The 15357-nt window shown below is 42.6% G+C and overlaps 1 protein-coding gene across 7 annotated transcripts in view; it reads left to right on the forward strand.

Moving 5' to 3' along the window:
- CEP112 (centrosomal protein 112) overlaps positions 1-15357 on the forward strand; it is a 141396-nt gene that overhangs the window by 109432 nt on the left and 16607 nt on the right. For all 7 annotated transcript variants that reach the window (XM_085077341.1, XM_085077344.1, XM_085077345.1 and 4 more), the window contains one exon: positions 14975-15064. In XM_085077341.1, the coding sequence (XP_084933467.1) occupies positions 14975-15064 (90 nt within the window). The remainder of the gene's footprint in view (positions 1-14974; positions 15065-15357) is intronic.

Consider the following 15357-nt stretch of genomic DNA (forward strand, 5'->3'; position numbering starts at 1 on the left):
TTTGGTTTTGTGCTAATCGTGCTGCTGGCTGCTGCAGGGATATCAGCAGGAGAGTCACCGAGGATTTCAGCTTTATGCATTAAAATGCTGCTGCCAAAAGGAGTGTTGACTTTAGAAATCTTCAGATTCCACTTAGAATTTTCTGCTGGCTCTCCAGCTTTATGTGTAACTGAAACTCAAGAAGATCAAATATCAAGAGTGTTTTTAAAAAAAAAAAAAATGACTGGCTAACACTTTTGAATGGCAGATCACAGGGAAATAGAAATATCTTTGTTAAACTTTACCATTTTCATAATAGTTGGGCTTTTCTTCAGTGTAACAAGAGAAACCTGGTGAATCTGATACCTGGGCATGGTAACTCTTTACCAATATTTAAGGGCAGGGTAGCAGAAGAATCAAGTGGTCAGTGGCACTCTTAGACTTTTTGAAAGGCATTGCCTTAATTTTTTATAACTGGAGTGTTTTTTCCATCCAGAATGAAAATACCTATTGTTTTCTTAGCATTAAAAGATTCCTTACAAAGAGCTACAAAAGGAAAGCAGCCAAAGCTGCCATATTCCTGCCGCTTTCTTGCGTCAGTGGAGTTGAGAATAAAAGAACTTTCCAAGTTACAGTACTGCACTTGAAAAGGGAAAAAAAGTCTGCGGTGACTTTTATCTGTGTGTTCAGTAGATCAGATGGCAAATTCAGCCCCAGAGCCGAGCAGGGGAGCAGCTCCTGCCTTTCTCTGTAGCCCCGAGTGGTGTGAAACAGCACCAAGCACGACATCAAAAGGTCCAAATGCGCGTCGAGTGTAAAGTTTGGGGCTTTTCAAAACACCTGCCTAATTAGCTCAGCTTGGTGTTTGCCAGCTCTAGCTCTGACTTTCTCACAGTTGTGTGCTCAGCAGAAGTGGCTTTTTCATCTCAGAGATTTGTGTAAGAGGCTAAACCTACAAATGCTGTCACCAAAGCTGACCCGTCGGCTCCTCCACACAAACCTATCCCATTTCCTTGCAGCATCAATGCCCCATTGTGCCCAGCTAGCAAATGTGAGGTGGAGCTGTTAGCCAGTTTTTTCTAGAAGGACGAGATCATTTTAATTGAGTGTTATCATCAGCCAGTCCTTGTGGTTTGACATGGATTCAAAGCGAAGCTGCTCATCCGCTTAGAGAATGCGTAGGCGCTAATGGAATAACCTCAGCGAGTTTTCGGATGCCTCCATCCTCAGGGAAATTGGGTTGACTTGCCCTTCAGTGGAAATTTTGTGGGCTGTTGGCAGCCAAATCAGCACCAGAGTCCAAAAATAGGAAAAAGTCTATTCTGTGTGTCGCACTCTGCTCCTTTTCCCATTAAAATTTGTACAGTGGATATTTTCTGTTTGTACACCTTGTTGCCTTGCAGCCCAAGGAATCTGCCTCTATGTGTTCACTTAGGAAATGTGTGTATCAGGTGGAAAACTAGGTTAGTTTTATTGAAAATAGACTTTATTCTTTGAGCCTGTTGCAGGTGGGTATGTGTTTCATGCCCATAGTCCATCCTGCACTGGAGTGTGGAATGCCTTTCCTGGGAGCAGCTCACTGTCACTGGTTCTTGAACCATCATGTCTTGATTCATTGATGAAGAGGGTTTGAGACAGCAAATATTTGATTTGTTGACCCTTGAAAACATGCATGAAGGAGGCTGAGGCCTTGAGGCTGGTGGGAAGACTGTGAACCCCAAGGCTGAAGCATTTTCTGAAGTGTTTCTGTGCAGGTGTCTGTAGTTCTGTAGCTTTGGCTGCTTGGGGAAGCCTGACTGATTTGTGGGGCAAAGAGAGTTCACCTGTTTTCTTCTTCAGGGGTCTGTCTGTGAAATTTACTCTCAGGAAACTGAAATAAGTGTTGCCTACAGGGTAAAATTTAGGACTTTAAATGAACTTCTTGGCAACATCTCCTCCAGAACTGCCAGATAACAGGAGTGGAAGAGCAGTGCAGCAGGGATGAGTGAAGCACAACCAAAACCTTACTCCTCCGAGTAAGGAGGAACACAAGCACTTTGTAAGTTCTTTTGTTACTGAAACTGTCTCTGCTTCTTTTTAGTTTAAGCTTCCACTGCACTGAAGTCAATAATTTCAATTAAATCAACATGTTTTAATAATTAGGAAACCAGATTTTTCAGCCCTGATGCGCATTCACCTGTAAATCTAATTTCTGATACAACACAAAGAGTGACCTGCAGTGGTGTTGCAACTTCCTTCACCAGTCTGGACAACCAACTGCAAGATGCAAAATCTGTGTTTCCAGTGTTGAATTTGTCTCCTGCATTTGGCACCTCCAGAGAAATAAATCCTCAGAGAAAACCCCAGATTGCCAATTATGAAGAATTCATTAAGGTTTGCTGAAGTTCAAAGCAAAAACACCAGTTCCTCACAGGTCAGGGCAGCTCTTCTAATGGTTCCTGCTTTGCCTCCAGCAGCAGCTCATCCCCAGAACCTGTTTATTTTTCTGCCAGGGCTGTTGGCAGGTGAATAGAGTCACATCAGATCACCTCACTTGTGTTTTATGCTGGAAACCTATGCCCTGGATGTGCCATTTTCCTGGCCCAGCATGGCATGAGATCATGGATTTCAAACCAGGCCATGTTGGCCTTAGAAGACAAAACATGCAATGCCCCATTCACTTCCCTTTTGAGATTTGCCAGGGAGTCCCAGCTCTGTTTTGCCCTGGGGTTTGCAGCCTTACAGCTCAGACCATCCCAAAGGAATAAATCCTGGTGTGGGGAGGAGGGAGAGCAGCACTCATCATGTCCTGAAAATCTTTCCTGATACAAAAAGGAGTGGAGGCAAGTTCTTCTAGAGCCAGAGCAGGGGAAAACAAACCAGTCCCCTTTTCAGGGAGGTAATTAGTTAGGACATGGCAGCACCAAAACTTCATGCAGATACGCTGTGGTTTAGGAAAACAGGTAATTTGTGTGTTTGCCACGTGGGCAGTGGTGCTGTCCATCCTCGTGGATCGCTGAGGTTGGAAAACACCTCAGAGATCACTGACTCCATCCAGGCTCCTGAGAGCCACTGTCTCAGGGGCACAACATCTTCATTTCACTAGGAGTTTGTGCTATCTCTCTGTCCTAAAATTGTTAAGATGTTAAATCCTGAAGTGCTGTGATGTTCTCCTTTCCATTTCCCACCTGAGTGCCCAGGGAGTGCCATGAGCTCCCACCAGGGTCTGCTTGGCTTTCCCCTTCCTGTGGCCATTGGGACTCCCTTGTCACCCTGCAGCCACCTCACCCTCAGCAGGATCTGCCCTGGAGGAGCCCCAGGAGGAGGATTTGCTGCTCAGGAAGGTTTGATGCCCACAGATGAGTGTCCAACCCACTGCACCCAGCAGAGCCCTGGGCGCTCTGCCTGCCCTGCTCTCTGCCAGGTTGGTTATGTAAGGAAGGCTAAAAGTACAAACAGGAGCACTAAACATGAAAAGTGAGTTTGTTTGCTTGCTGGGAAGCCTGGCAGGGGCAGGAGGGAGCTGTGCAAATAAAAATTCAGGCTGACAAAGGTTGGGTACCTGCAGAACACCTGCAGCTCTGGGCCAAGGCAGGACTCTGCAGGGAGAGCTCTGAGAGCTCTGAGATGAGCATTGACACTGTGGCTTCAGAAAACAGCTCTGTGTGCTCTCTTTAAATTCCTCTTCATTCTGTTTCTAATGTCAGTGTCATTCATGTCCTTTCTAGTGCTGCACTTGTAATTCAGCAAGGTAGAAGAGCAATTGCTGAAGACTGTTGAACAGTTTGTATATTATCAGTGGATTTTAATTGTCTGCCTGGAAACACCTTGGAGCACAGGAGTTCTTAGCTCTTTCACACTGTACCATATCATGGATTTTTGCAGTTTTTGTCTCAGTTGTGATAAGGGAAAGGTTCTGGGATGCATGAAGTAGCTGTGCAGGGCGGCTGAGAGAGGTTAATGTGTAGCTGCACAAATGAGAAACTCGTGGTGCTTCAGCACCTGATCTGCTTTCTGTTATTTTTAATGCTTTTGCGTTTTAAAAATGTCATCCATATAGGGATATTTGGAACTATTTACATATCTTAAAGAAAAAAGCTTTGTGTGCTTTTTGGGGGTGTTTCAGCTGCCTTGCCATGACCCTGTGGGTGTTCCTTGGAAGCCAAAGCAGGAGGATATCTTGGGAATGCTTGTTAGATTCACAGCTAACTGAGCAGAACTTGTGCTGGGTGGGACTGAGGTCCTCTCCTGCCTGTGCATTTCATCTCAGACTGAAATAGCAGTCTTTTGGCTCAAAACTCACTTACTCTCACCTCCAGTGGATATAATCAGCACCCAAAGGTGCAGCATGGGCTGTTTGTTCACAGTGCAGTTCCTGTTCCAAGGTGCTCATGGCAGGAATCTCTCCCAGCAATCCTCAGTCTGATCTGTCCAGGGCTGCTTGGAGGTGCTCAGACCTGCTGAAGTTAGTCCAGAATACATCCATCCTCAGGGGTGCAGCAAGTGTGGCTTGAATGTTTAAACAGTTGCTTTTAAGGGAAACAAACCTGATAAATTTAAACAAGACAAATTCTGATTTTTTTATTGATGCTTCCAGTTCAGCTGTAAAGAATACAACAGAGTTAAGGAAATAGGGTGGTGAGGATTCCCAGGAAGGAGTTATGCAGGAATTAGAGTAAAAATGTTTTGTATAAAAAGCTGACAGAAACATTTAAATAGGTCATGGAGCCAACATTGTTCCTTGCTATGTGTGTATATGTCTGTCTATCTAAAATATTCTGCACTAGTTTTGTGGAGCTCTAAAATGGAAAGAAAAACTTCTGAAGAAACTGAAATAGATCTTACCCATGTCTAATTTGGAAAAAAACCCCCGAAAAACGGAACTTAAAGGATTTTAGAAATGTTTAGAAACATTGGCATTAGGACAGCAAGAATCTCTGTCATAACGTCATGTGATTAACTAGATCAGAAACATTCTGGGATGTTCTGATCAGTTATGTTAATGCCTCTTTTAAAAAGTATAAAGCTAATGCTCTATAAAATAGATACTTGAAAAACAGTTTTGGTTTTCCTCAGGCTACTGAGATTAGAGTTTCGTAATCTGTTTGACCAGCTGCAGAGGACGTTCTGTTTCATTTTTTCTTTTTAAGTAAATGAGCTTCATCTCAACATGATTAAAAAGTTTAAAAAAAGAATCAGGCTTCAAAAATGCTCCGTTTTCACACATACTTTTAAAGAGGAGCAACTGCATTGTCATGTCTTGTTGCAAATGTAATTGGGTTGGAGGTCATTAAAGACTTTGAATGAAAGAATTTCCAAGTTTCCAAGTGTGCATCCTCCCCTGTCAAGAATCACCCCATTTTTGGCTTCCAGACATAATTTTAGCAGATATTACTTTGCTGCCTCTCACATCTCACATGTGTTGAGTCAAGCTCGCTCTTGTTCAGTTCAAAAAGCAGTGGTTTGCCTCGCGAGTTAATTTCGTTGATTAAGGTTACTTTGAAAGGTAAAAAGACATTATTAGATTTCTTTGTGTGTGCCTGTGTGCAAGAAGATGTGTGTTATTTTATGTAATGGAAAAATTGCAGCAATACTGAGCACCTGATTGCACCAAATAAATAGCTTTTCTTTCATTCTTCCTGGGAATCAGATGGGCCTATTGATTAGAAAGATCTGAGCCTTTCATATTCCTGTTTTTAAAAGAGCATAACAAAATAAGAGGCTTTGCAAGGCCCGTTAGAAATGTTTATATTTCCAGGTCTTGTGTCTGTGGGACGAGGAATGCATTTTAAGGAGAACTTTGTAAAGCACCAGGGCTCTGCAGGAACCTCGGGCTGCTCCAGGTGTGAAATATCCAAGCACCCACTTAGAGTGGCAGTTTGGTGATAAACTGGGTTGGGAATGAAGCCCCAGGCAGGGGAAGATTGCCTCGTTCAGCGAGTGATTGATAAATCTGCTTTATCACGGCTCTCTCAGTCATTGCAGGGAGTTCTGCCCGAACCCCTGATGTTTGTTTTTGCAGAGCTGTTGTCAGGAGTACAGCAAGCAGCAGAACCAGATGTTTTCACTGCTTCATTTGTATTCACAATAGCAGTTTTTCACCAGCACTGACGCGATGTTTTAGACGTCTTTGCGACGGAGCATCAAAAATTCAAGAAGTTGCCTGAAAATGTTGAACTGACATCAGGTGCTCACAGGAAAGCTGCTCAGAGAATGGCAGGCTCCTCGCTGTTGCCTTTGATTGCAAAGTGTTTAATAAAAAGCAAATTAGGAAATGGAAATTGTCTGGCGGATCAATCAGGCGCGGCAGTTCCGCCCGCTCAGCATTATCTGTCAGACATTAACCTGATTGGGAATGTTGCATTTGGTGTAACAGTCTCAAAATCAGACTGAAAGGTTGACTGCAAAAATACCTGCTGTATTTTGTGTGTGCTCTGGGGCTGATAACAAACTCTGCAGTTCAAGTTTTAATAACTCGGGGGGAGCTGAGAAACTTCAAAAGCTTCGTGATGAATGTTTTTGACAAAGCGTCAGCTGAACATTAGGCAGAATCTTGGTAAATCCTCTCATAAGTGGTTTAAAATGGAGTTCTGAACTTCTCCTTCGTGAGTGTGTGCTTAAGATGTCATGGTATCTTTGGGTTTAAGAGATTCATTTATCTGGTGAATGTGCACCACTGGTGTTTCTGCAAGGGGAAGGCAGTGCAGTGCTTTGCTCCTTTCAGCAGCCTCTGCTCTGCTCTTGACCATGACTCTCGTGGAGGCTGGGAAAAGGGGGAGCAGTGTTAAAGCAAACTGCAAAATACTCCAGGTAAACATTGCAGTAAATCTTCCAGCTGACAGGCTTTTGATTGACTTCATCACAAGCAGCCCAAGGTGTCCTGGTGACAGAGCAAGCAGAGCTTGGGCATGGCAGCTGCATGTTGGGTTTTGTGGCCCATTGAGAAAAGCAGATGAAAGCCAGTTTATTACAGCCTTTGAACCTTGCCTGCCTTGCCCTCCTGTCACCTGAGCCACAAAACAAAGCAAAAACAATTCCCTCCTTGGCTCCCCCTGACAGAAAACGCCCGACTCTACAATTGATGCTGCTGTTTTCTTTGAACTGTTATCTCTGCAGGACCTTATGGCATCCTTCGCCTTTCAAAAGAATTGAGTTTATAATGTCCTGCAGTGAAGCCCTGACTCAGCAAAATGCTTAAGGCCCTGCCTGATTTTAAGGCTGCAAACAGCCCTGCTGGTGCCATCAAGGTGTTTTAGGGATGTATTTTAGAATCACAGAATCCTGGAAAGATTTGGGTTGGAAGAGCCCTTAAGGCTCAGCTCATCCCACCCCAGCCATGGCAGGGACACTTTTCATTATCCCAGGCTGCTCCAAGCCCCAGTGTCCAGCCTGGCCTGGGACACTGCCAGGGATCCAGGGGCACCACAGCTTCTCTGGGAATTCCATCCCAGCCCCTCCCCACCCTCACAGCCATGAATTTATTTCTAATAGGGCAAAAGACTTTGCAGGAAAATGATCCTAAAACTGGTCAGCTCGACTAGGTGTGTACAGAAAACACATCAACACCTTACAGGAGCAAAGCAGGAAAAAATAGGCATATTGCCAATCCTGACAGTGCTCTGGGAATCTCCAAAAGACACCAATGCAGATGAAGTGTGATGTGGAAGTGTTGTGGGACTGCTCAGGAGCTAATGCTGATGATCCCAAGTACATCATGCACTGCCAGTCTGTCTCTTGCCTGTAAATTGTCAAAAATGAAAATAGCTTATCTTAGAGCCTGCCACTCTGGAAAATGTTGGCATCTATTTTTCTTTTATGTTAAATGACCTACTTTAAATTTTTTTCCCTGCTGCTAGAGAGACTTGATTGTATTCCTAGAGTCAAATTATTCCTTTGCTTCCTGAACCTCTTTCTTTCTTCCCACTGTCCCCCAAGGGAAGGATTTGTTAGAATTTCTGAGGGCATCTCCTGGTACAACAAGGAGCTTGACTGGGGCAATGGGCAAAGCCCCCAACTCAGAGGATTTTACAAGATCTCCATTCCCATTTTGGAATATCAGCCAAGTGAGCCAAACTTCCAAAGTGCCATGGTGTAAATGGGAGCTCAGGTTATCCCAAGTGGGAGTGATGAATTCTGTGCCTTTGGAAATTATGCCTTTTATCTGATTCCTGACCAAGGAACCTTTTTTTTTCTTTTCATAATGGCAGCAGAAAATGGGCAACAGAGTTCTTGTAGGGACACATTTGCAAAGGTAATAGCAATTTGCATTTTCATTCTGTGTTGTAATTCATGTTCACTCTTCTGAAATAGTGTTTAGTGGTTAAAATTAAATATTAGGCAGGAAGATTCACGGATTTGCTGTCATTGCATAGTAGGACACTGTGAAGAGCAGCTTTTGCAGGTCCTTTTCTTTCTCCCACCCATCCACAGTTGTTCCCAATTCCCCCATTCCTGAAGTTGGACTGATGGTAACAGGCTGGGATGTCAGTGAAAGGAAAGTAAAATAGGAAAGAGAGATGTCAAATATCGCTTAAGGCATTTTAATTTCAGTTCCTGAGGAGCAATGAAGCCTAAATTTTCTGTACAGTCATAACAGTAATTGTAATATACCTATATGATGGAGGAATAATTCATGTCATTAAGCACTGTGACTGTTTTCTGGGTAAAATAATGGATTTTCTCTTCTCTTGCAGTAATGCTGGCCCCTGCATATAGGTTGTGGAAAAGTTTGTTTGTGAAAACAAAGCCATTGTTTTAACAGAAACCACAGAAATTTTGCCTTTCATATTGAATCAGTAGCATAATGAGCAGTGGAGCAATAGTTCAACATCAAAGGAGACTTCTTGGATATATAGTGTGTTGCAACAACAGCGAAAAAATTCCCACCAGAAAGGAATTTTGCCATATGTGAGCAGCAAACATATGTATTAGGTTAAAACCAGAAGATTTCCTTTGCTTTGCACCAAAACCCAGAGAGAACTCCAAGCACAGAGGTTTTTGTTTGTGGTGTGATGGGCAGAAGCTCAGTGAAAACCCAAAAAGCATTGAAGGTGCCCCAAAAATTTGGCTGAAACATCAGTATTTCACTTTTTGAAACACCCTTGTCTTTCCCTGGCTCATGGCATTGCATCAGTGGTCTTCACAGATTATGTTTGCCCAATTTATTGAGAGGAGTAAGAAACCCAGAGAAATTTCTTTCTCTCCATGAAATATTTTAGCAAAATTAAGGAGAGAATTTTTTAAAGAATTTTGTGATGAATTTTGTTTTAAGAATTCTGTGATGAATTTGGATGGGATTCTTGGCCTGCTTCCTTTTGGATAGGGTTTGTATTTGACTCTAAATTGTGAGGCCACTTAGTATCAAGAAATTTTTGCCCAGACAGCCCATAATTTTGGCTTCATGGAGAGGTAGAGATTTTGAAAATGAAATGTTTTAATGACCAGATTTTAAAGCATCTCCATGTGTATTTCTGGAAGAAAATTTAATTTTTCTTTTAATTTTAATTTTTTATTAACATTCACATGGGTTTGGGGATTTTTTTTCCCCCAAAGTTCCAGAGGTTTTCTTCTCATGAACAGGGAGAGAAGACACATCAATGGATGTAATTTGAATTTAGAAGGCACTTGAAGAGAGGCCTGCATTCAGAATTATTGTTGGCACATGTTTTGAGGATGTAAAGTGGAAACCTTCTTCTGTGGGCATTAGTAAGGAGATAATTAAGACTACAGCAGGTAATTAGGGTACCTTTTATTACCACATCTTTCATTAACTAATTATATTAATTTGGTAACATTTGAAAAATTCTTTGAAGATGAAAAGTGCTAACTCTTCCTACCTTCAGTGGTAGCTTTACTCTGCACTGGTCATAAATATCGAGGGCTTTGCTTGATACACATCCATGTGTGCAGAGCTGCTGGCACAGCTAATCAAAATTATAGATTTCTGTTAAAAAAAGGTTCTGCCAAGATTTGGCATAATCTGATCAGGATGAGCTGCAGCTTTTTTGCTGGCACTTTGTGTTTCAATGTGAAAATACATTGGTATTTAATAATTTTTAGAAATTTTTCCTTTCCTTGTCACTTATTTATTCAACCCTCAGACCAGAGATATAAATGATTGTGATCCAAGACTTCCCACTGCTGGGATGGGTCAGGAATCAAGCCTTGTCTGCTCTCAGGAATACACCAAAAATAGGAAATTATTTCACTTTAAAGAGGCAAAACATCTCACCTTTGTAAATAGTTTCTTCACAGTAATAATCAATACGAAGAAGTTAAGAATAGTAATTATTTCTGTTAATGTAATTATTCAGAACTGAACTTTCTTTCAGAGAATCCAAAGCTTTTTAAAAATATCCTGTGGCTAAAGGATAATCGAATCAGTTTTCATGTATTAAATACTAAATCCTTCATATGTTCTGTTTCATACTTGTTCCTGCTATTCTTCAAACTCTTTCTGTTAGCAGATTTTAGTTTATTTGGATTAGCTCTGTAAGTAATGCCAAAAATTAATTCCTCCTTGACAAGGCATTTTGGAATGCTGGCATTGCACCTTTTTGTCTCTTTAGGGCTCCTTGTCAAAACTCAGTTCTTTATAATTTTTTATAAAAACTCCCTGTTTCACAGCCTCAGTCTGCCCCTCAGGTATCTCTCTGAATTCCCTGGTCCTGTGCATCATCCCAGCTTCTCTGGATCCCAACTCTTCCCACGGCTCTGAAATCAACTTCCTTCAGCCTTTCTCTGCAGATAATCAATCCCCAGTGGGGTAAGAGGGGAAAGCAGTGCCTACCCAGCAGTGCAGCTCCTGTCTCCTTGCACAGCAGTGTCCAGCAGCTCTGGATCATGGTGATGGATTTATCCAAAAATTCCTCTCAGGTCCCAAAATCTGTGTGGAATCTTCCAGCAGCTCCTGCTCCAAGCTGTTACTTTTCCCTTCCATCCTTCCCATGCCTCTCGATGCTGTGTGTGACCCAAACAATATGATTTTATTTTGGGCTCCTTTCCATTTTTAGAAAGAAATCAAATGAGTTTTCCCTTTCCCCAGCTGTAATTCACCCACATTGTTGCAGTGGAGCTTATTATCTCATTTGCATTTTGAAGAGCTTTTCAAAGTGTAGGATATCTGGGCTGGAAAGCAAAACATTGGATTTCTTTGTTCTCTGGCCAACACAAAGCACTTCCAAGGTCAGGTATGGTGTAGACATTCAACAGCAAACATGTTTACATGGCATTTGAAAGCCTGTTTAACTGGGAAAAAAAAATACTGTCTTTATAAGAGTGATGCAAGTCAACTTAGCAGGGCTGAGGGACAGGAATTCATTCTGAACCTGGAAAAATTTAACTCAATAAGTTAAGTTTTGATTTCTGTTCAGGGAAAAAAAAGCCTCTGACACTTAAAAATTGGCCTGGGTTTTTATTTTTTAATCCCTTTTTCTCCATCTCAGCAGTTATTAATCATAAGCTCTGCTGCTCTTTGGGCAAAATGTGACACTTTGAAGCCGCAGAACAAACACTGCTTTTCTGACCAAAACAAAACATTGTTTCATTTTACAAAGGAGATGTTCTAAGGTCTACCTGGGGTAAGTCCTCTGCTGTTTTGAAGGATTCTCTACATAGCAAAAGCTTCCCTGTCTGATTCAGAAAAAGATTTGAAGGTTCTGGGCAGCTTCAGGAATGTCCATCAGCAGCCAGGCTGTGGCCACTGCCTGTGAGGCTTTGTGACTACAGAGAGGATGTTCAGTGTGATCCTCCAAAAGGTGCATTATTCACCACATCCCTCAGGATTCCTCCTAGAAAATTAAAATCACCAGCAACAAACTCCCTTACTTCTAATGGCTATTTTCAGAGTTAATCCCATGCAGGAATCTACAGCAACCATGAGATTTTGATGTTACTTTTTCATTTTGGCATGGCTTTGATCAAATGCTGAACTTTTGGTTTTACTTTTTTTTTTTTTTGCCATTGTGCTGATAGAATAGCTGGAATACTCAAATGAACATTAATTACTCGTGGAATTTATGCAGCACAGGGATAGTCCAAAAAGGGTCCAGTTAAAGATATTTGTGATTGATCCAAGGAGGTTTTTTGCCATCCCAATACAAAAGCTGCCAACAGCCAGTTCTGGTGTGATTGGAAAAGTCTGGGAATTTGCACAGTGAATTCTGGTTTGGACAAATGGTGAATGGATAACTGGAAGACTTGTTAGTTTGCTGAACTTACATGCTATAGTAAAAATACCTTATTTCTAAATTTAAATTTAAGACATTTTCTGCTCTCCTAATGAAATAAACCATGTGTGCTCTGTGCTGGCAAACACTATCTAGAGTAGGTGAACCTAACAAAGGCTGTGTTATCTGAATTTCCCAAATGAAATTACTAACAGATGCATTGCAAACCCTCAGATTTAAAGGAGCCTCTCGTTTTAGCCTCTGCAGAAGAAGTTTGTTGTAAATAAGAGAAGCAGAAATGGGAATTGCAGGAAGGAGGGAGCAGGGCAGCAGCTCTCTGTGCCACCCTGTGGTTGCTGCCTTTGGCAGGAAGGACTGGAGATGCAGTTTTGTCCTCAGGACTTGATGGGTGTGACAGAAATCTGTTCTCTGACACAAATCCATCTCTCTCCTCACATATTTATTTGGACATTTAAATGCTATCTCTTGGCCAGCTCCAAAGTCCTGTGAAAGAGTCAAACTCTCTCCTGAGCACTAGGGAAGGACGAGTGATGTGCTGAGGTTTCCTCCCTCCTCCTTTTCCACCTCTCCAAGCCATTTGGGCTGCAAAAGCTGATCCTGAAGGGGCAGGAGAACATGGGTCATGCTTTGTAGTTTGTCCAAAACATGCTCCAGGGATGTTCCTGACAGTCACCCTGGGCTGGTTATGAATGGACCCTTTGGGGTTATGGCAGGATTTTTGTCAAATTAATTGTGCTTTTGGTGATCTTCCTGATACATGGAATAACCCTGTTCCTTATTGCAGCTCTGCATTGCTCATTTTCAGTTTTCAATCCAAGTTTGCTTGTTTGTGTTTTACCTCACAAGGCAGAGGTACAAAAAGAAAACAAAAAGCCTACAATTCACACGGAATTCCCACATATATTTCATTATATTAATGCAAATTCCTGGTGCTGCAAGACTTGTTGAGTATTGAAAATGGGTTATGTATTCAAAGGCTGGATCTCAACATTTCTCAGAAGCTGTGATAGCATAAAAGTCCCTGGGCAGATTTGAAGTTCATGCTTGGGTCTGGTTACAATTTTTGGCATCAGAACATGTAACAGTCTTACAGCTATAAGACTTTAAAGTTAATGCCTGGCATCACTTCAAACCAGCGTGCAAGATCTATCAGAAGTAGTCCTCTTATCTTATCTCAATAGCAATTTTATCCTGTAAGTTATTGGAGAGCACAGGATTTGGGGGCTGTGGAAAAGAGCAAGGCGGTTTTGCTGGGAAATCTTTGCACCATGAGGACTTTTCATGCTCCTGAGCTGTGCCCAGGTAATTCTGGCAGGGAGTTTGCAGGGAGGGTCCTGCAAAGCCCCCTCAGTCCTGGGGCTCCTTGGTCTCTCAAGGGAAGAGCAGGGACACCAAGGGAGGTTTAGGTTGGATGTTTGGACAAAATTTCTCATTGAAAGAGTGGTCAAGCATTGGAAGAGGTTGCCCAGGGAAATGGTAGAGTGTAAGTGTTAAAAAACAAGAAAATGTGGCATTTTGCAATTCGGTTGAGTGAACAGGGTAGGATTGGTCAGAGGTTGGACTTGGTGACCTTGGACATGATTTTGGGCTGAGATAAACCATCCTGTGATGCCAGGGAGCTCCACAGAAGGTCTCAGTGCAGCTCAGCTCTGCAGACAGCAGCCCTGCAGGCTCCTGCAGTGGCATTTGCAGCACGAGCCTCTGGCTGCTGCAGCCCTGGCTGCTCTCACTGATGGGTATCAATGCCCCCATTTCCTGCCATACAAAAGATAACTCCAAATATTCCCTTTCTGCAGCCCCAGCCGCCTCTGTGCTGGTGTCAATCCCCCATCCACATTGTGCACTTTGCTTGCAGTCAGCACTTGCACTTAACAATGCCTTTATTCAGGCTGACAACATCACTAAGCTTTTAGTAAATGTGTAAGTAAATGTTAAGCGTTGTATTCAAACATCCAACAATGAGTAGGAAACTTCCCCCCCCCAAAAAAAAAAAATTCTTTGAAACTTTGTATTGTTTGTTTGGTGTGTATCTGTTGGAAATAACACAGCCTATCAGTTCCTTGGGGCACGCTGTTCCTTTGTAAAGCCTGCAACAAAAAGATCAAGGCTCTGAGTGAGTGCTGGAATAAAAATAAATATATAAGGAGAACAATCATGACAAAAGAAATTTGTCGATGCATTTTACGAGCTTGGTTTAGGAGTGATTACTTCTGAACTAAATAAAGATTGTGGTCAAGTGACATGATCATCAGATTGCTTTTATTTATTGCCATTTATACTTCATTTGCAGATCACATGCTGGATTTGACTGGAGGGCAGGAGGGGAGCCCCTCATCTCAGCCAGCATCCCATTGCAGTAATATGAAATACATTTCCACTGCAAATTCCAGACATTGTTTTCCAGAGAAAGGATTATTCTGGCTTAAAGCAAAAACTGTTGGTACACTGCAAAACTGCTCCTGGGAAGCACAGGTTGTACAAATAGGAAGACAACAAAAACGTGGGACATTTGCAAATGCAAATGTTGCAATATTTCCATTTGCCTTCCAATCTTTGAGGGCATTTATTACATTTTTAGTATGAATATGTGTAGCCTGTAATAAGACAGAACTTTTAAGATACAGCTGCTCCTGTTCAATCAATGGTCCTGCCTGTGCAAAGTGACTTTTTTGAGTGGCCAGACTGCCTGTGTCCCATGTGAGCACCAAGCTCAGCTGCTCTCAGAGTGCTCCACCTTGTTCCCCAGCTCACTGGCAGATGTGACCTGACAGTTCAGCTGCCATGCTGTGTTTCTGACGTGTGTTTTGCACCCCTTGCTGTTGCTGCAGGCCCTGCAGGACGAGCTGGAGAGTTACCGTGGGCAGGTTTATGATGCTCAGAGGAGACTGCAGCGCAGCGAGCTCAAGGCTCAGGAGCAGGTACTGAGTGCTGTCACCATCCTGTGTCACTCCTGTCCCCCTCCTGTGCCACTCCTGTCCCCATCCTGTCCCCATCCTGTCCCCTTCCTGTCCCCATCCCTTCCCCATCCCTCGGGCAAGGACCTGCAATGGTTAAAAATACCACCTTCCCTCAAAGCAAAAGCACATATTTTCCTGCACAATTCTCAGCTAGCTTTCTTTTCTGTTGTGTTGGTAATAAAAGAGAATTAAACTGTCTGAACCCTTCAGGCGAATACTTATCTGCTGCTCTCTGTTGCAAGTTGGTATTTCAG

Source organism: Lichenostomus cassidix, chromosome 18 (genome assembly GCF_008360975.1).
Source record: "Lichenostomus cassidix isolate B80296 chromosome 18, HeHo_3.0, whole genome shotgun sequence".
Taxonomy (NCBI): Eukaryota; Metazoa; Chordata; class Aves; order Passeriformes; family Meliphagidae; genus Lichenostomus; species Lichenostomus cassidix.